A 22,001-nucleotide genomic window follows, 5' to 3' on the forward strand; every position below is an offset into this window, starting at 1 on the left:
AAAATCTGATGTCTAGGGCGCCTGGGTGGCTCAGTTGGTTAAGCGACTGCCTTCAGCTCAGGTCATGATCCCAGGGTCCTGGGATCGAGTCCCACATCGGGTTCCCTGCTCTGCGGGAAGCCTGCTTCTCCCTCTCCCACTCCCCCTGCTTGTGTTCCCTCTCTCGCTGTGTCTCTCTCTGTCAAAGAAATAAATAAAATCTTTTAAAAAAAAAAATCTGGTGTCTAGTATATAATACACATTACATATACTTGCTGAATATATTACTATGCTCATAATCTAAACTTATGAAAAAGTTTATTCTGCCAATTATATTCCTTTTCTTCATACTTGTTTTATATAACCTCAGAACCCAAAGAGCCTTTAAACTGTTAGGCAGGAAGTAGTCTTTGGTTTTGATTCCCGTGTGCCCTTCTTTAGAATGAGTTCAAATTAGGCAAACAACTTCTGTGGTTAAAAAAAAAAAATCTCTGTATGTGTAGATAAATAAATAGATATTTACCTATATATATAAAAGTTTGTTCTTTTTCTTTTCTTTTTCTTTTTTTTTTAAGATTTTATTTATTTATTTGACAGAGAGAGAGACAGCGAGAGCAGGAACACAAGCAGGGCAAGTGGGAGAGGGAGAAGCAGGCCTCCCGCCGAACAGGGAGCCCGATGTGGGACTCGATCCCAGGACCCTGGGATCATGCCCTGAGCCGAAGGCAGACGCTTAACGACTGAGCCACCCAGGCGCCCAGTTTGTTATTTTTCTTTTGGCCAAGTGAAATTACGATTTACCTGCTTAAAAACCATTCCAAAAGATTTCTGCCCTCAAGTATGAAATCATTTAAAAAGGAGCAGGAACCTCTGATCCTTTCTTTAGAGAAAGGTGTTTTGTTTTGTTTTTTTCAATATGTTAACCTAAGGAAAATAGGTTGTCTCGAGTAAGTCCCTTCTCTCTGGATCTAGATGACCTTAACATTTTCCCAGCTCTGACGTGCTGTGATAAGGAATCCAGCGTTCCAACAATTCCCATGGTGCTAATATATTACTCCTCCGACTCTGTAGCACCTTATTTTGTTTTTTCACTAAAACAACTTGTGTTTGTAATAGACATCCCCGAAGCCCCCTTACTCAATCCAACATTTTACCAATGAAAATACTCACCATTTAAAATCTGATGCATGAATATGTGGTTTGCTAAATGAGTACTAACAAAGGAATCACAATTCCAATGTTTTGACCAAATATTAATGGAACTAGATTATGTTTTTATGTAACTTTTATATAACAGGTTGGTATTATATAGCAAATCCTAATAGAATTTGCAGGAATTTGGAAACACTTTCGTCTGATAACAATGGATAAAAATAAGTACCTGAGTAAAATAGAAGCAGAGATCTGCAGCTTTGTTCCTGAACACTGTAAAGCAAAGCCTATCTGGGATCATATTTGAATTAAAAGCTAAACTTTAATGACTAGACAAGTCCTCGATGGAAATTTGCTAAACTATTTCAGAATACTTAGAAGTATCTGGGGACAAAGTTATCACACTATGTTTAAAACATCTGTGGTAAAATTTCAAACTAAATTATTAAGCTATAAATAAGCTTAGTCAATAGCTATAACAGCATCTCTTATCAACAGTTTCTGAAATTCTTCCAGCTCTCATCCAAAGCAAATAATTACTTTTATAATTGGTATTCCAATTCTACAAATAATTAAGTACAAGAAAGGGAGGGGAGGGGAGATAAAAACAAAGTACCCTTTAGGAAAAGGAGAGGAGGAAATTTAAAGGGGGCGAGAGATGATCACAAGGAAGTGACAAGTCTTCCTTTCTGTGGGGCTGTTAGGGTTCATTTTCTTTAGCAGCAGCTAAACACAGGAGAAGCAGTGCTGAACTGAGAAGGAACTGGGTGCCTTAGGTTCTGGTCTCAGCTGGGCTACTAAATAGATGTGCAATCCTAGGTAAATAAGCCTGTTGCTCAAATAATACCTGTAAACTGAGAGGGTTGGTGGTCTATGACCACTGTTCATCTTTTTTGGGACATGGACCCCTTTGAGAATCTAACAAAATTATGGGCCTTTATCCTGGAAAGAAGTAAATGGCAAGGTGCATGGAATTTCAGGAGTTTAAGAGAAACCCTTGAAGCTAACTCTGAAACTTCCAGAGACTCCTTCCCTAAGTTCCTTCCCTACAAATTAAGAATTCCTGGCCTCAGGGCGCCTGGGTGGCTCAATCAGTTAAGCTTCTGACTTCGGTTCGGGTCATGATCTTGGGGTCCTGGGATCAAGCCCCACGTCGGGCTCTGTGCTTAGTCTGCTTGTCCCTCGCCCTCTCCCTCTGCCCCTCCCCCCCAGCTCATGGGCACCATGCTGTCTCTCTCAAATAAATGAATAAAATTAAAAAAAAAAATTCCTGGCCTTAAATCAATCAATCAATTAATCAGATCCTGGCCTACATATGGTATTTGTTCATTCCAGTACCTGTATGAGTTCTGATATGTTTCTGTAGATCTCCTGAAGTTTTGAAAGACTTAGTACAATTATCTTCCGAACACCGATATGGCTTTTCTCCTGTATGAGTTCTGACATGACTTTTTAATCCATAACCTTTAAGAAAAATTTAAAAGGAATTTAATTATATGAGACCCCTCTAAGCATGCCCATTGAGATTAAACAATTGAAAAATATAGTAAACAGCAAGGATATAATATTAGGCAAACACAACAGAGCAGCTATTAACAATGGACAAGAGTAAGACAGCTAAGGGCTTTCATGCTGGAAATTCCATAGTTTCATCTCTGTCTAGAAGAGGTTGTATGTGTTTCTTTTTTTAAAGTGCCCCAATCTTATTAGATGTTCACAACTCATACCCCAAAAGCTTCAGGTGGAATCGAGACATTAAATGAGGAACAGGGAATAGTGCTGGCCCTGCTGGATGTGTCCCCAGGCAGGACCCAACCCCTGCTAAGTCCCAGTTGCCCATGGTTCCCTCAGGTCTGTCCTAATGTTAAATTCTGTGTCCACTTCTAATGCTCAGCTTTTACTTTTCTGCTAAAAGAAAGCAGAGTGTGGAGTGAAACACCAAACACAGTAGGCAGAAATAGGCCTGAGGAGAAAAATGGAAACAGAGAGAGAGAGAGAATAGAGCAAGCAGCACAAGAGAAAGGTAAGGGAGAGACTGAAACACTGGTCATCATGCATCCACTAATTCAGACAAAGGCAAGGGGTCAGTTCCTGCCCCTGGCCAGTCTCTGCTTGCCCCCTAAGTGGAACAATGAAACAAAAAAAAATTCATGTTTTTACCTGTTGCAAATGCTTTCCCACAGCCTAGATGCTCACACTGATAAGGCCGGTCTCCCGTGTGTGATCTCTCATGGACCTGTCATTAAAATGCAGGCATGATTCTATTTCCTTTAGGCATCTCTCAGGTAGATGGTCTCAACAAAGACCTATTTTTCTTTTTTCCCCTCTGTTGAATTACAGTTGACCTTTGAACAACGCAGGGGTTAGGGGTGCTGACCCCCGCCTCTCGTGCAGTCGAAAACCAGCGTATAACTTCTCAACCCCCCAAAAACGTAAACTACTAATAGCCTACTGTTGAGCAGTAGCCTTACCAATAGCATAAAGCTGATTATCACATTATTTCATATGTTATATGCTTTACATACTGTATTCTTACAATACAGTAAGCCACAGAAAAGAAAATGTTATTAAGAAGATAAGAGAAAATACAATTACAGTACTATAACGTATTTATTGAAAAAATTCACATAGAAGCAGACCATGCAGCTCAAACCTGTGCTTTCAAGGGTGAACTGTATTTTGTTGTTTGTATGGTTTTTTTTGAAAAACAAAAGACAACTTTCCTCAAAAACTATGGTCCAACAATTCTCAATATAGACCTAAATGCTGTATGGTAAGAAGTACTCATTTTATTTATTTATTTATATTATTATTATTATTTTTTTAAGATTTTATTTATTTATTTGAGAGAGAGAGAATGAGAGAAAGCGAGTACATGAGAGGGGGAGGGTCAGAGGGAGAAGCAGACTCCCTGCCGAGCAGGGAGCCCGATGCGGGACTCATTCCAGGGACTCCAGGATCATGACCTGAGCCGAAGGCAGTCGCTTAACCAACTGAGCCACCCAGGCGCCCTATATTATTATTTTTTTAAAGATTTTATGTATTTATTTGACAGAGAGAGAGAGTGCACACAAGCAGGGGGAGAGGGAGAGGGAGAAGCAGGCTTCCTGAGGAGCAGGGAGCCCGATGCGGGGCTCGATCCCAGGACCTTGGGATCATGACCTGAGCCGAAGGCACACACTTAACGACTGAGCCATGCAGGTGCCCCAAGAAGTACTCATTTTAAATACAGAACAGGAGTACTGGAGGTGTGCGTTCCTCTACAGTGGTCAAAGGTGTCTGTACAGAACATAGACACATTGAGAGCTAGGAGCAGAGCGTAGGGAGAGGCTACACAACGTAAGGTTAAGAGTTTGGAGGCTGGTCAAATAAATAAAATCTTTAAAAAATTAAAAAAAAAAAAAAAGAGTGTGGAGGCTGCTGCGAGAGGGGCCCTGCCCCGAGGCAAGGCTTTAACTTTAGTGGGATGGCCATGGCATGCGCCTTCTCTGAGCCTCAGATCCTCTCCGTAAAGCCGAGACGTAAGCGCATCTACCGTAGAGGGCTGCCGTGGCAAACGCATAATCACGACAGTGGCCAACATTTACTGAATCTCTACCAGGCCATTCATTTCGGTACTTTCCATATACAGTATCTGCTTGTTTATTTCTCACAACCACTCTATGAGGGGGGTGCTTGTACAACAAGGAAAATGAGGCCCTAAGATGCCATGTAACATGTCAAGGTCACACACCGATGGGTAATGGGGACTGCTATTCTAAATAGGTTACATGCCTGCCTCCTGACCCACCGTAAGTTATTCACTAAGTGTTAGCTACTGAGTCATGGTATGTTGTATGTAGCTGCCATAGAAATATTTGGGCCATATACTTGGAAGACAGGGCACATTAACAGAAACTTCTGCTAGATTTCAGCAAATCACTCTTAACAGAATAATTGCACACACATTTCTCCTAAACTTACATAAATTTCACATCCGACAAAAATATATTCAAATAGAGTATCTATCCTGTGCCAGGTAGTATGCCAGACATTAGGGAGACAGAGATGAAGAACAGTCCAAGCTCTCGAAGAGGTGACAGCTTCTAAAATCTGCACAGGGTTTTACATGGCCTGTGTGTAAGTGTGAGTGTGTGTCTTTATCTTGGTAAGTGAGGGAAAATAATGGTGTTTGAATGCTATAAATATATTGTGTTGGCATTTAATGTCCTAGGTATTGTCATAATTAGATACAGCATTTCCTTTAAATATACCTTAAGATGATGAGCTGTCGTATATAATTTTCCACATCCATCATATTCACATCGAAATGCCTTCTCTCCACTCTGCTGGGATTTAGCAGTTACTCTTGTCGCATGTCCTTGTAAGACAATCTAGATGAAACAAAAAGTAGGATTTAAATTATTTATATAGAAATAAAGTAGATGAAATTACTGTTTTCAGAATAAAAAAGATAAAACTGTAATGTGGGTTTCCAGACTCAAATGATCATTTTACAAAGATTCTATCGTGTTGAGCCAGTTAGGTTATTTCTGTTCCATAGCTGAAGTCAGCAGCTGTGGAAGAAGTCAAAAGATGAGATCCACGAGGGGGCATGGGCTAGAGCTCACAGATCTATTCCCATTCTAGAAAAATCAACCCAGGTAGCATCACCATTGTATGCAGGTATTCCATGACATGCTCAAGGGATATATATATATATGTATATATATATAGGACATCTGTCCTAAACAATGTAAAGAGCATTTTCAATTTCAAAAGCATTTCAAAGCAACAAAAAAGAGGGGTTTATGTCCCTGTGGTCACCTGTGGGAGATAGTACAATGCATATGATCCTAGTCTGTTCTTACATTCAGTAGATCATTTTTCTGGGACTCAACACCACAAGACTTCATACAATTGTCCTGATTTTAGAAGCTTTTAAAGATGACCACCTATTTTAGAAATTAAGATACCATAAAAATGGAAGGAAGAACGACTTTCTACTCTATGGGCCCTGTGGTGACAGAGCTGTAGGTTAGGGTGACTTGTTTCGAAGTGAAATTTGAAGGCTGGAAATGAGGAGTGAGGCGAGCAGTCCAGACAGAAGGAAGAGTATGACCAAAAGTATGGAAGTGTGCCTGGAAGAACTGGAAACTTAGTACGAGAGGATTATTATCTATATGACAGAGTAACATGAAAAAGAAAGGGAAGCTGAAGACCACATTCAGGAAGAGCTTTAGAAGCCATTCTGAAGAGTTAACCCAGACAATGAAAGCAAAGACAGGCCTTAACATTCTTCTTTATTTATTTGAGTAAACCCTACACCCAACGTGGGGCTTGAACTCACAACTCCGAGATCAAGAGTCACATGCTCTTCCAGATGCCCCAACATTTTTAAAGTAAGGGACTGACCAAGATCAGCTCTGTGTTTTAGAAAGACAACTCTGGTAATGGTATGAAACAGTGAAAGACAAAAGAGGCAAGGAACCTAAAGTCTGTGTAATCATGAATATGCAGGGAAGAAGTGGTGAAAACTAGCCTAGGACAATGACCACGGAATAGAAAGCAATAGATGATTCTGCAGATATATTAAGGGTGAAGGTGGACAGAGTCCAAGTTTCAAAAGCTAAATGAATAGGCTAAAGCTGTAATAGGTATTTCAGGGCTGTATCGGTTATTTCAGTATAGGACATACACAGTCTTTGTCAAAAGAAAAACCTGATATATTATCATAAGGGAAATGTTAGAGAAGCTAATACCAGTGAAATACTAATCATCTTCTAAAACCATCTACAGAAAATGACTTCATTACTATTTTGCTTAATGTATGTTCTGGGAATTAAGAGAGAACCTTAGCCCTGCCATAAATTCACTGTGTGACCTTGTGCAAGTCAGTAGGGCTTGTTTGTCTGTATAAAGAACATACTGTACTAAATCAGTGATTTTTTTTCTTTTTTAAACTTTTTTCAAGGAGTTAAATTCCTTTACCAGATGAAATCTTACATAGCATTCTATTGTGCAAAACAGATAGAAGCATTCCTGCCTCTGCTGGCCCAGGCAGGTGTGGGTGGCTCAGAGCTCTGCTAGTCCCTGAGGGACCGCAAAGAAACCCTAGGATCTCCCCCGACTGAAAAATCAGAGTTTGAAAACCACCGTACAAGAAGATAATGCTAAGTCCCCTCTAGCTTTAACATTCTAGGGTTCTGAGGAGATGCAAATCCCACTGGTAAAAAAAGCGCTGAGCCTAGGACTGAATTCCAAAGTGACTTCAATAATAAAGAGGTTCACTATCATTTACTGAGGAGGTGCGTTTACGTGATGCATCGTGGTGGGTGCTTTGCCTGTGCTGTCTTGTTGGTCCTCCATGACTATCCAGTGAATTAAATATTTCCTATGATTTACAAATAGGAAAAATGAGGCTCAAGGCAGTTAAGTAATGTCACTTGCCCAAGGTCAAAGGCTGGGAAGTAGGACTTGAGGCAGATTAGCTCTAGAGCTCACGCTAGTCACCCACCAGGCTTTAGGGTGCGGCAGAGCGGTAACTACCCGGCAGAGTTTCTGTAGCTGCCGAGTGAGAGCTGACAGGGTTGAGGAAAACCGGTGATTTTACTGCCTAGTTCAGTACTTGAAATTCCATTTACTGTAAAGGTCTGATGCACACAGCATATAGAACTTTTGTTATCTGATGTGCGTAAACCTGTATATTAGGATGTAATTTATACTCTTGGGAAAGGATAAAATGCAAGCTACCTGAAGAATTTTTAAAAGTAGGGCACCTGGGTGGCTCAGTTGGTTAGGCGACTGTCTTCGGCTCAGGTCATGATCCTGGAGTCCCGGGATCGAGTCCCGCATCGGGCTCCCCGCTCAGCGGGGAGTCTGCTTCTCCCTCTGACCCTCCCCCCTCTCATGTGCTCTCTCTCTCAAATAAATAAATAAAATCTTTAAAAAAAAAAAAAAGAATTTTTAAAAGTATGTTCTCTTTCAAGAAAGGAATTAATCAAAGAAGTGTGGCAACAGAGGGACCTTGAGGGAACATGGGACACATCAGTATTGCCAGGGAGATTTAAAAAACAAAGGGGCGCCTGGCTGACTCAGTTGGTAGAGCATGTGACTCTTGATCTCAGGGTCATGAGTTCGAACCCCACACTGGGCGTGGAGCCTACTTAAACAAACAAACAAACAAAAATCCTCCAGAGATATTCTAACAATGATTATCATTGGGTAGTGAGTGGTCCTTCACTTTTTATTTTTACCTCTCTATACCATTTGGATTTTTTTTAAGGGTACAATTAGATAAGTTCTTTTTTAATCTAATTTTTTTTTTAAAGATTTTTATTTATTTATTTGACAGAGAGAGACACAGTGAGAGAAGGAACACAAGCAGGGGGAGTGGGAGAGGGAGAAGCAGGCTCCCCGCTGAGCAGGGAGCCTGATGCGGGGCTCGATCCCAGGACCCTGGGACCACGACCTGAGCTGAAGGCAGACGCCCAATGACTGAGCCACCCAGGCGCCCCTTAATCTAATTTTTTTTACTTGAGTATAGTTGACACACAATGTTGTATTAGTTTTGGGTCTACAGCATAGTGGTTCAGCGTCTCTGTGCGATATGCCACCCTCACCACAGTGTGGCTAGCGCCTGTCACCATGCAACACTATTACAAGACCACTGATGAGATTCCTGGGCTGTGCCTTTTATCCCCTCAATGTATTCGTTCCCTAACTGGAAGCCTGTATCTCCCCCTCCCCTTAGCCCATTCTGCCCATCCCCCCACACCTCTTCTCCTCTGGTAACCACTGTTTTGTTCTCTGCATTTATAGGTCTGATTCTGCTTTTTGTTTGTTAATTTATTTGTTTTATTTTTTAGATTCCACATATAAATGAAACCATATGGTATTTGTCTTTCTCTGACTTGTTTCACTTGGCATACCCTCTAGGTCCATCCAAGTTGTCACCAATGGCAAGATCTCATTTTTTTTTATGGCTGCAAAATACTCCATTTTATATATACCATAATTTCTTTATCTATTCCACAATCAACGGACACTTGGGCTGCTTCCGTATCTTCACTATTGTATGTAATGCTGTAATAAAGATAGGAGTGCATATATCTTTTTGAATTAGTATTTTCAGGTCCTCTACCCATTTTAATCCAATTATTTGTTTTTCTGGTGTTGTGGTTTTTTTTAATGTATATATTTTGGATATTAACTCCTTATTAGATATATCATTTGCAAATATCTTCTCCCATTCAGTAGGTTGCTTTTTTGTTTTATTGATGGTTTCCTTTGCTGTGCAAAAGCTTTTTATGTTAACGTAGTCCCAACAGTTAATTTTTGTTTCTGTTTCCCTTGCCTTGCCTTAGGAGACATGTCTACAAAAAATGTTGCTATAGCCAATGTCAGAGAAATTACTGCCTTTGTTCTCCTCTAGGGGTTTTATGGTTTCAGGTCTCACATTTAGGTCTTTAATCCATTTTGAGTTTATTTTTGTGTATGGTGTAAGAAAGTGGTCCAGCCACAGCAGTCAGAGAAGCAAAGAAATAAAAGACATCTATATCAGGAAGAAATAAGTTAAACTTACTATTTGCAGATGACATGATACTATACATAGAAAACCCTAAAGATTCCACCAAAAAACTATTAGAATAAATGAATTCAGTAAAGTAGGAAGACAGAAAATTAATACACAGAAATTGGTTGTATTCCTATACACTAACAATGAAATAGCAGAAAGAGAAATTAAGAAAACAGGTACATTACCATTGTACCAGGAAGAATAAAATACCTAGGAATAAACTTAACCAAGGAGGTGAAGACCTGTACTCTGAAAACTATAAAACATTAATGAAAGAATTTGATGATCAGACAACACATGGATTTTCTAAAAGTAAACATGATTATCTTAAAAAGGAAAGTGTACAGTAGCGATCTATATAGTAAGATAATTAGTCATTTTGGGTTTTTTCAATGTATTTCTTTGAAATTATTTAAAAGAAAAAAACCCTACTAAAAATATTTTTTGAAAAAATCCTGGGTTCCATCTCAGACCTACTGATCAAATCTCGGAAAACTGATCTTAGTCATAAGTTTTTGTTTTTGTTTTTTTAAAGATTTTATTTATTTGAGAGAGAGAGAGACAGAGATAGCAAGAGACAGCAGGAACTGGGAGGAGAGGGAGAGAAGCAGGCTTCCTGCCCAGCAGGGAACTGGACATGGGGCTCGATCCCAGGACTCCAGGATCATGACCTGAGCTGAAGGCAGATGCTTAACCAACTGAGCCACCCAGGCGCCCCTGTTTTTTTTTGTTTTTTAATATTTATTTAGTTTAGAGAGAGAGAAAGTGTGAGTAGGGGGAGTGGCAAAGAAGGAGACGAGAGGCAGGCTCTCTGCTGACCCTCAGATCTTGACCTGAGCCAAAACCAAGGGTTGGAGGCTTAACGGACTGAGCCACCCAGGCGCCCCAGTCATGGGTTATTTTTATTTTTATTTTTTTTAAAGATTTTATTTATTTGACAGAGAGAAACACAGCGAAAGAGGGAACACAAGCAGGGGGAGTGGGAGAGGGAGAAGCAGGCTTCCCGCCGAGCAGAGAGCCTGACACGGGGCTCGATCCCAGGACGCTGGGATCATGACCTGAGCTAAAGGCAGACGCTTAACGACTGAGCCACCCAGGCGCCCCGTCATGGGCTATTTTTTAAAAGTTCTGTAGCTCAGGGGCACCTGGGTGGCTCAGTTGGTTAAGCGTCTGCCTTCAGCTCAGGTCATGGTCCCAGGGTCCTGGGATTGAGCCCCGCATCAGGCTCCCTGCTCAGCAGAAGCCTGCTTCTCCCTCTCCCACTCCCCCTGCTTGTGTTCCCTCTCTGGCTGTGTCTCTCTCTGTCAAATAAATAAATAAAATCTTTAAAAAAATTAATAAATAAAAAAAGCTCTGTAGCTCAATCTCATGTTTGCCCCTTATTAATAATCACTGATCAAATACCTGCCTTTTAGAGATGAAGAGGCTTAGAAAAGCAAGGTTCGTTTGCCCAAGATCACATAGCCAGATAAAAGTACAGAAAATATGCATGAAATATGATCCACATTCAACTGCCTATATATACAGGCAGGTTTGGGGGTAATCACCTAACCCATGTTCTGGGAGAATCTGCCACGCCAGCCACAGAGCCTGATAACCAGAACAGATGGTGTGTATAGGCTGGCCAGTAACCTATACCTCATGGGGCTCAACTTAAAAATCAAGCTAAGTCCATAAAATTTCCTTCCCTGGAATTTGACCTAAGAAATAAAGGAAAATCTTGAGTTGGTTGTGGGTGGTAAACCTGAGCAAGCATGGCTGTGATGAGCTATATGCAAATTCAATGAAGACAAAGAGGACACCTGTCTACAGAGAAGAGAGCAGAGATGCCATGGAAGAGGGGAGGAGGAAGAAAAAGGAGTGAGATTGGGGCGCCTGGGTGGCTCAGTTGGTTAAGCGACTGCCTTCGGCTCAGCTCATGATCCTGGAGTCCCGGGATCGAGTCCCGCACCAGGCTCCCTGCTCAATAGGGAGTCTGCTTCTCCCTCTGACCCTCGCCCCTCTCATGCTCTCTATCTCATTCTCTCTCTCAAATAAATAAATAAAATCTTAAAAAAAAAAAATAACTCTTAAAAAAAAAAAAAAGGAATGAGATCAACCTCCAATCCTGACTTCTTTGCAATTCTGGTTCCTGTGAAGCCTGGCTGTCCAGCAGTTCCTGTTCTTGGCTTCTTATAAGCTCTGCTATATCCTTACAATATCTCGTTTTCCCTAAGCTGATTTGACTGGCTTTCTGTACTTTCTATTAGAGTACTGATTAAAAGTACCAAGCCTGGGGCGCCTGGGTGGCTCAGTTCGTTAAGCGACTGCCTTCGGCTCAGGTCATGATCCTGGAGTCACTGGATCGAGTCCCGCATCGGGCTCCCTGCTCGGCAGGGAGTCTGCTTCTCCCTCTGACCCTAACCCCTCTCATGTGCTCTCTCTCATTCTCTCTCAAATAAATAAAATCTTAAAAAAAAATAAAAAATAAAAACAAATAAATAAAAGTACCAAGCCAAAGAACTTTGATCTCCAATGTAAATACAATTAGTTTCAAATGAAGTTAAAATAAACCAATGGCTACCATGAAAAAAAGCGAGAACATGTAAAGCAGGAACAACGTTGTATAATACTTACACAGTTGCAAATTATGTTCTCATGTGTTCCTTAAAATATTCATCAAATGAAAATCTCACTTGGTTTTCATAACCTCATGAGATGGGTAAGGCAAGATTACTGTTATTCTCATTTAGCAGATGAGAAAGCCCAGATCCAGAGAAGTCACATAATTTGCTCATTCACACAGCTACTACATGGCAGAGTAGAAACTACGTGGATTTTTGATTATACATGTGTGCTACTTTAATACCACGCTGTTTTCTACTTAACTAAGGGTGGTACAGCATGAGGACAACAACAGCAGTCAGAGCCTCCCCCAAATACCCACCCCATCAGCCTTACGGTTCTCACAAATGAACACTCAGACGTCCTTAAATAGAGTACTTTAGATCAGGGTTTTCAAATTTGGCTCTACTGACATTCTGAACAGGATAATTCTTTGTTGTGGGGGCTGTCATATGCTTGCAGGACATCTACCCACTACATGCCAGTAATATTCCCCCAATTGTGACAACCAAAACTGTCTCCAGACATTGCTAAATGTTTCCTGGTGGGGGCGGCAAAACTGTCCCCCCATAAGGACAGCTGCTTTAGATACTCTAGGTCTGTCTTGTCTTATGAAACCTGGTTTCATGTTAAGAGATCAACTCAGCAGCATAATTAGTATGTTTATGTTACAGATGAAAGAAAGAGTTCTAAACTGTAAGCCTCAGATGAAAAAAAATCTAGAGCTGTGAGACAAGACTATTTACAAAAAATCTACTGCATTAGCTACAGATCTCTTTATTTAAAGTTCAGCCAGGCACAGAGTTCTAACTTCTTCAGCATTCTGGCAGAAATAGGAGTACCAAGAGAAGGTGCTGCTTACTTGCAGTGGTTCTTTTGGGATATTTTGACCTTTTAATACTATGTACTGGGCTCTCAACCTCAAGTATGGTACGAAATTGTATGAAAGGATGGAGGATTCATGAACTTCCGGTCCAACACTAATGAAGAGAAATAGAAGTCACAAGTGCAAGCCACGTACATAATTTAAAAAGTTCTGGGGCACCTGCATGGCTAAGTCAGTTAAGCATCCAACTCTCGATCTCAGCTCAGGTCTTGATCTCAGGGTTGTGAGTTCAAGCCCCGTGTTGCGCTCCACATTGGGCCTGGAGCCTACTTTAAAAAAAAAATGTTCTACAATGATGTACTACATGTTGGCTAACTGAACATAATATATGTATATATATATATATGTTCTAGTAGCCACATTTAAAAAGTAAAAAGAAACAGGTAAAACTAATTTTAGTAATTCTTTTATTTAACCCAATATGTCTAAAGTATTATCATTTCAACATGTAATGAATATGAGAAATTATTGAGATATTTTACATTCTTTTTCTCATAATAAGTCTTCAAAATCCTATATGTATTTTACACTCACAGCACATCTTGATTCTGAGTGGCCACACTTCAAGGGCTCAGTAGCCACATGTGGCTACCATATTGGATAGCGTAGATCTAGCCTGTAAAGGAGAGGTACAAAAGGCAAAGGAGAAAAAGCTACAGTTACCAAAAAAATCCTATTCAACTTCCTTCTGTTTCTCTGTCTATTGGCACCAACACCAAATGGTTATATGTTTGTAGTAATAGGGCTTTTTATGACATTTTCCTTCAGCAGTACTGAATTCCTAGTTATATTTCTGGATTCAGAAATAATTATTGATGGTAATAGACAGACCTTTTTTTTAATGATTTTATTTATGTTTTTGAGAGCGAAGCAAGAGAGAGAGAGAGAAAGAGTGAGTGAGAGAGAGCACGAGCAGGGTGAGGGGTAGAGGGAGAAGCAGACTTCCCGCTGAGCAGGGAGCCCAACACAGGGCTCCATCCCAGAACCTTGGGATCATGACCTGAGCAGAAGGCAGACACTTAACCGACTGATCCACCCAGGTGCCCCAGTAATAGACAGACTTTTATGATAACAGTATAACATTATACAGCCCAGTGATAAATTTACTCATTTTTTGTAAGACCCATTCTATATTAGTTTATTGCAAGTGTAGCTACAACTGTCTCTTTTTAAAAATATTCCATTATTTAAAAACTTAATTGTTAGTCACTAATAAGAGATAGACTCCAAGGCACTGACCTACATCTCTTGAATATATTTATACCACATTTGCATTTTAGTAGAGCTTGACTCGGTGGATTTGACATACTGCAGTACAAAAAATATTTCTCATTTTATGACTTCAAAGACTTGAAAATTTCACCAAGAATCACACAGCATCAAAGCTGATGGGCTTGGTGAATTGCAAACTGTGTTTATACTACTGCCCCTTCATGATACCACTTCAGAGAGGAAACAGAAATGCTGACTCTTCAGCAATGTTTAGAAGTATCACATTTCTACCAGTGATTTCAGTGATTCCTGTTATTTTATCATTTACTATTATAAATGTAAAATCTTCTCGATAACTTCTAATAGTATCACTCCATGTTATTAAGTGGTGATGATAATGCTCAAGTTAAAACTGTGGCCCTGAAGGAATAATTTTAGAACCGGAGTTAAGTACGATAAAACTCTCAAAGAATGCAAACAACTGACATGAGGGAACAATCAACAAACTATTAGAGGTAACTGCTGAGAAAATAAGGAGCAGCATTAAAGCAAGAATAGCATTATATGCTATAATGATTATATAACTCCCAAACACCCACCCAAACACCCACTCCCCACACAAACACGTAATTCAAAACAGAATCTTGAATTATGCGAGTTTGGGATTTCTGACTTGTATATCTCCCAGAAAGCATCTGTGATTATTTTGCATTTACTCTACAACTTTTAGAGGCACTGCTTTGGGCTGTTGTTTGGGTAATGGATGCCCAATGACTGGACCCAGGGTGAGTATCTATTCAGATACTCATGTGCAGGCTGGGAAGCAGTCTGGTATAAAAAGCACAAACAGCTTTGCCCAGTAGGAACCATGATGATCAGCAAGGCTGGACCTTCTCTACGAGGTTGAAAAGGAAAGTATGTAGGGAATCAGGTGGAAGCAGAAGAAACAGAGACATAAAGAGCAAAGTAGGGAGGGTGAGTTAGTCAAAGTAACGGTGGGGCCCCAGAGGAAGGATCCACAAACTGCATTCGGTGGAGGCAGTCAGAAGATCCTCTGGTCTCCACAACTGCCTCAGATTCCAGAACACAGACTTTATTCGGATTTCTGGGATACTTCTGTTTCTTTAGTGCCACTTTGCATCCATAGTGAATCCTGAGCCCGGAGGTAGTTCGAGAAAGCTACTGCCTAATACGTACACTCTTTCTCTGAAAAGATTTTCCTACAGAGGTAGTGAGTTGGCTATTCTTGCTTTCATTCACAGAAGGGCCTTGAAATGCTAAGATAAAGAGATTCTTCTATAAAAAAAGTAGCTTTACATACCTGCATTTTTTTCTCTTGCTCATTTTCTCCAATCATTCCAGTACCTGTTACACTTTCACTTCCATCAATGGACACCTAGAGGAATAAAATAAAGCTTAAAAAAGTTTTCCCTTTTGACATTTCTTTAGGCGATAAGTATATAGGGATTCATTATCATTCATTTTTGTGTTTGTTTGAAATTTTCTGCTATAAAAACTGGCAAAAAGAAACCTTTTAAATTATATGAAAGAGGGGAGCCTGGGTGGCTCAGATGTTTAAGCAACTGTCTTTGGCTCAGGTCATGATCCCAAGGTCCTGGGATCAAGCCCCATGTCGGGCTCTTGGCTCAGCGGGGAGCCTGCTTCTCCCTCTCCTTCTGCCTCTCCCCCTGCTCATGCTCTATCTCTAATGAATAAATAAAATCTTTAAAATAAATAAATAAATAAATAAATAAATTTTATGAAAGATATATGTTCTGTGCAAGGAGAAAACCCAGCCCTTTTGATGTAAAACTTAACTGAGACTTTCCTTCACTTTTTCCAATCTCTGATTTCTACTTCTTAATTCATTAGCTGTTCCATCTATACTTTATTATAATTTCTTTTACAGCACTCATCCTTGAATATATCTTTCTGTGACTTCTCTGTCACCATTTTCTTTTCTATAAGCTCTTATTCCATTCCATCTGTATTCAACTATTTCTTCCTACACTTCACTTCTTTCGAGATAAATACTGATCTTCTCCTTAAGGCTGTCTGATTTTGACTTTGAATTGCTAGTTTCTTATTCGATAAAGTACACTTTTTTGTTGTTTTATTTTCATGAAAAGTAAAGAAGCTGTGTCTGGGACGTTCTTGACATGGTAAAATGCTGTACCTTTGCTGCATACTGTTCCAAAGCACTGATGGTGTCGGGGTCAATCGTGGCATCCCCAGTGTGCAGACCTGCCACCGTCCCATCAGCCTGAATTGCCAAGATGGTGTCAGACTGTGGGACCTGCACCGCATGATGGATGTACGCGGTGGTGCCATCTTCCAGCTGCACCGCCTGCAATGCGCTCTGGTCATAACTGTCTGGGGGAGGGGAAGAGAAGGGTATGAAATTAAAGGCAGTCTGACAGAGTTACAGGTTGAAAGGAAGAAGGGAAGGAACTTCGGCTGAGTGGGTCCATGGGCCTTGCAGGTATGATTTCTTTCAATCCTCACAACGATTCTGTGAGGTAGGTATATTTACCACCCTCACTCTACAGAAGGGAAACTGAGGTTTGGGGGAAGTAAAGTCACTTTCCTTAGGAACCAGAAAATTGAGAAAACTAACAATTAACAGTCAAAATCAGTATGTGGAGGAACCAGGATCTAAACTCACGTCAGGGTGACTCCAAAGTCCATGGGCTTTTTTTCCTTCTAAATAAGCATACCAAGATATAGACAGCATTGTGAAATAATAAATCTAGCCAATCACAATGAACCTGTGATTAAGTCCCACTGCTAAAGAAGAATATGCAGAGTTTACTTTTTCTCAACTTTAATTAAACAAATTTACTTACAAATTTAAGTATTCTAAATTTTAAAAGATTTCCCTTTCCTATGTGACAAATATTGTGCTTTACATATGTTTGCACATTCTGTCCTCATAACTACCCTATGATGTGGATACTTATTGTAATACTCACTTTACATAGGATGAAACTGAAGCACAGGGAGGTTAAATAATTTGAACAAGGTCACATAGCTAAAAGACAGCAGGCCCGGATTTGAATCCAGATAGTCTGGCTGCAGAGCTATGCTCATTACTCCTATGCTTTCCACCTCAAGTCCCTGGGCCTCCCTACACGAAGTTAATAAGCATTAACATTTTTGCCACATTTGCTTCAAATAAATTTTAAATTTTTATTTCGTTTTGAAGACCAACACAATAGGCAAAGGATCTTGCTTAAAAATGATATTCAGGGGGCGCCTGGGTGGCTCAGTCAGTTGAGCGTCTGCCTTCAGCTCGGGTCATGATCCCAGGGTCCTGGGATCGAGCCCCATGTCAGGCTCCCTGCTCAGCTCAGAGCCTGCTTCTCCCTCTCCCCACTGCTTGTACTCTCTCTCGCCATCTCTCTCACTCAAATAGATAAATAAAATCTTTTAAAAAATTATATTTAAGAGGAAAAAAATCAACAACTTAACTTTCAAAGGTTTAATTTCCATATTCGAATAGTAGCCTCTATTTGAAGTCTTCCAGGGACCAGCTGTTTGCTATTCCAACCTGTTACTGGACAGCTCAAATGATTAGAATGTTTTCTCTTAGACTGTGCCCAAATCTGCCATCTTGTATTTCAGAGAACAAGTACAAATCTTCTTTTACGTGACAGCATTTCAGCAAACACAGGCAGGTCTTATTTTTCCCACACCCCCACTTCTCCCTTATTCCTATTTCCAAAGTTAGTTTACCTTTGGAGGTATGGTGAATAAACGCTGTAGTTCCATCTTCTAGCTGCACTGCTTGGCCATCCTCTAAACGCAAACTGTCCCCTGCTCAAGAACAATGCTTACATTTAGATCCCATGTTTTCGAACAATCTGATAACTTAGCAATAAGAGTCAATAAACCATTAAACACACTATAAAAACCTACACGTGTTTTATGAGTCCTTGAACATTAAAGTATTTTCAGTAAAGCTGCTTTAAGCAAGTGCTTAGCAAAAACATAGTAGAATACTTGTTTTAGGAATATATACTAGGGAATAAGGAGAGTTGAAAGAAGGGGGGTAAAAAAGGAAGAAAATGAGAGACATGTAGGAGTTAGCTCAAGTGATAGAAATATTCACGTAGGATATCTCTAGAGTGTAGTCCAGTAACTTCTTTTCCATTATCTTTGAGACAAAGTCTCAGTGAAGTCCCAATGGTCTTTAGATCCTCTCTTTGACACCTACTGATCTCCCCTTTCAAAAGGAAGACTAGAGACCCCAAACAAGTTTACACAGTAAGAGGTAAGCTGGAGGCAGCAAATACTGAAGTCTGAGAATCGGGAGGGTAAGTAAGTGTCAAATACTTACTACTTTTAGGTATGGGTACATGTTGAACATAGGCAGCAGAACCATCCTCCAATTGAATGACCTGGCCATCTATGAGTTTTCCATCTGGAACAAAAGATTTAAGCCAATAAATAAGCACAAGCAAACATTTTAAACTTTATACAATTTCAAAATGGTATCAACTATAAAAACATACACTACTTAAGATCATGTTCATCTTGATTCTTCCCTCAATGTTCTGAGGCAATTCAAAAACACATCCAGTGATCCTACAGAAAGCAGAAAATCCTCCCTCAGCCATTCTTCCTCCCCTCTAATTTTCAATTAAATAAGTTTAAGAGGAAGAGTGGCTCATCACAGCAAGCTATGTGCGCTAAATCTATTTACCTTTCAGAGCCACTTAGGTACAGTGACCCTGACTACAGGGAAGCTGAAACTGGGAAGACTGACAGATACGTCAGTGTATATGAGGCCAGATGTCATTGTCATTTCTAGGTGCTAGAAGTCCACCGACTATGTATACATGTGCTCAGTAGGTTCCCATAAAAACAAGAACTGAGCTGTTTCTCTGAGCAAAGTAAACACTGATTTACAGATAATGTTATATAAGCAAAACCAAACGTCTATACCTCCATGCATGTTTTGTAAAAACATTAAATAATAACTTGAACTAAAAAAGCAAGAAGGGTCTTACTAGAAAGAGGTTGGCAACACTCCCCCCACTTCCCCACTAATTTTGACACCCCAGAGTATATTCCAAATATCTCAAAGGGTGTCCCTAAATTATCAAAACAAATTTAAATTAACCTGAAACTATTGAAAATTACCATATGCAATACAGCATCTTTAGAATGGGCTGGGAAGGGCTGGAGTTGCTAGGTGCTCCAACTCTGAGGTTATGAATTGCCGGTATTAACCCATGGGCTGTGTAAGTGGCACGTACCTTTAGAATTGTGTTGTATATAAGCGGTAGAACCATCTGCAAGTGTTACTGCTTGCAAGCTTACACCTTCCATATTTTCTAAATTGTCACCATCTATTATAAAAAAAGTTATTTTCTTTAGATAACTATCACACACACATGCTGTCTAAATTAAGTTTTTTAAATGAAAATTAGGCATAAGGCAGACTGCTTAACTTAAGACTCAAATGGGAGTTCTAGCATTTACAAAAAATATCTCCCTGTCCTCCTGCACCCAGTGTCCACAGCAAGGGAACCCACATGATCCCCTCAAATAAATACTGCTCACCTGCCACTGTTACTGCCTCTGTCAGGCACAGGGTAACGTGTTGAGCCTCCATTCCTCCTCCAGGAAACTCTGTCATTCCCTGAGAATCTCGATTTATTTGGGCTAACAACATTTTCTACCTTGAAGAAAAATATAGGCACTTGAGAACAAGGAACAATGCAAATAAAATAAAAGCTACAAAGAATATTCATGAACCACAGAAATTTGCTACAAAAATAAACAGTGTTTGAAATAAGCTGAAATTTCACTCAATATGCGGGGTAAGAGTATTAACCCAAAGTCCAAAGCACGCTTTCCATAATTCATCAGTAAACTATTGAGCACACTGACAACTCTTGCCTATCAGTTTTGTCCCATGTCCTAAAGCTTCCACTTCATTAGAGTTCTTTGGGTTTAACACGGTGGATTCCCACTTACTTCCACAATCCTGTTGCCTCGATCTGCAGAGGGCCGTCTTGAGTCTCACTTCTCACTCTGCCAGCCCTGCCCTGATTCAAGCCCCTGCCACCTCTTGCCCACATGACTGCCATATAGCATCCTAACGGGTCTCCCTGCTGCCCCTGTGACCGCCCCACAGTCTCCTCTCAACACAACAGGCACTGTGCCCTTGAGAAGGGAAAAGTTAGATCAAAACCTTCTGATAACTTATCAGAGTAAAGCCAAAAGTCTTTACCCTGGCCTCTGAGGCCGATGATCTTGCCCCTCACTTCCTACTGCTCTCTATCTCATTCATTTTGTTTCAGCCACATTTGTGTCCTCCTTTGCTCAAACACACTGGGTGATGTAGCCTCAGGACCTTTACAGTTGATGTTCCTTCTGCCTGAAACATGCTTTGCAGTCTCTTCACTGTTATTCCCTCATTTTCTTCATGTCTTAATGTTGTTACCCCAATGAGAGCGTCTTTGTTCACTTCATTTCAAATTGCACCTCCCACCTCCCAACCATGATATACCCTATCCCTTTTCCCTCCTTTATTATATTTCTGCATAGCACTTATGATTTGACATATTATGTGTATTTACTTAGTTTGTTTCTGTTTGTTTGTTTTAGAGGGAGAAGGGGAGGGGCGGCAAGGGGCAGAGGGAGGAGAGAACCTTAAGCAAGCTCCACACCCAGTGCAGAGGCCAATACGGGGCTCAATCTCATGACCCTGAGATCATGACCTGAGCCAAAATCAAGAGTCGATGCTTAACTGACTAAGACACCCAGGCGCCCCTATTTAGTTTCTTATCTATTTTTCCCTCCACTAGAATGCACTGGGATTTTTATCTGCTTGCTCACTGCTGACTCACATGTCTAAAAGGTACTAGACACATAACAGACACACAACAGGTGCTAAATAAATGTATGAATGGCTCTTTTGCCAGTCACCACCACAACCGCCTTCCTCTCTTTTCCTACTTCCAGGTCCCATTATCTCTGGAGGCCTTGAGTTGCTTCACACAGGAGTTGGGATAACTTAGCTGCCTTGAGCCAAGGAATTGGACCAGAGGATCTCTTGAGGACTTTCCAGGTCTAAAGATCTGATTTTAGTGTCAATATTTAAAACAACAATGTGCAGATAGTAATAATTTGCAATTGTATTTATGACTACTTGAAGATTTTTATTTTAGAAACACTAAACTGTACCCTTTGGATTAAAGCCAGGAAAGTATCACCACGGTGATAAAAGTCAATCAAGGGCTGACTTTTCAGGGAGTCCTGAAAGATTCACATCCACAACTGTTCATAGAGCAGACTGAAACTTCAACACTTCCTTGCTACCTCTAAGGGTTAACAGAGAAGCCTCAAAGTAACACTAGTATTCTGCTGTTAAGACGCCTGATGAGAATAGGATTGGGAGAGGTTAATTTTCAGAACAAGTTCTATCACTCTGTAACGGAAACAAATTAAGATAAGGAAATGGAAGGGAAACACCTATAAAGATGTAGTAAGCATTGTAATTTCTGCGGTATTCTAGGAGATGAATTTTTTAAAAGGCAGATTACAAGGTAATTTGGGTCATGATGTTAAGAAATGTCTTAAGGTTTGTCATTTTTTCTT

The 22,001-nt window shown here is 40.3% G+C and overlaps 1 protein-coding gene across 1 annotated transcript in view; it reads right to left on the bottom strand.

Annotated features, from left to right (window-relative positions):
• The window catches only part of ZNF143 (zinc finger protein 143), a 52,837-nt gene that overhangs the window by 9,794 nt on the left and 21,042 nt on the right, over window positions 1-22,001 (bottom strand). The window contains exons 2-11 of the mRNA XM_081799292.1: window positions 19,959-20,077; window positions 19,652-19,744; window positions 18,730-18,813; window positions 18,126-18,206; window positions 16,567-16,763; window positions 15,712-15,786; window positions 5,385-5,504; window positions 3,292-3,367; window positions 2,445-2,595; window positions 2,055-2,073 (exon numbers count right to left, since the gene is read on the bottom strand). Of these exons, the coding sequence (XP_081655418.1) occupies window positions 2,055-2,073; window positions 2,445-2,595; window positions 3,292-3,367; window positions 5,385-5,504; window positions 15,712-15,786; window positions 16,567-16,763; window positions 18,126-18,206; window positions 18,730-18,813; window positions 19,652-19,744; window positions 19,959-20,070 (1,008 nt within the window). The 5' untranslated portion in view covers window positions 20,071-20,077. The remainder of the gene's footprint in view (window positions 1-2,054; window positions 2,074-2,444; window positions 2,596-3,291; window positions 3,368-5,384; window positions 5,505-15,711; window positions 15,787-16,566; window positions 16,764-18,125; window positions 18,207-18,729; window positions 18,814-19,651; window positions 19,745-19,958; window positions 20,078-22,001) is intronic.

Source organism: Leptonychotes weddellii, chromosome 11 (assembly GCF_054177405.1).
Source record: "Leptonychotes weddellii isolate Sample4059 chromosome 11, ASM5417740v2, whole genome shotgun sequence".
NCBI classification, from domain to species: Eukaryota; Metazoa; Chordata; class Mammalia; order Carnivora; family Phocidae; genus Leptonychotes; species Leptonychotes weddellii.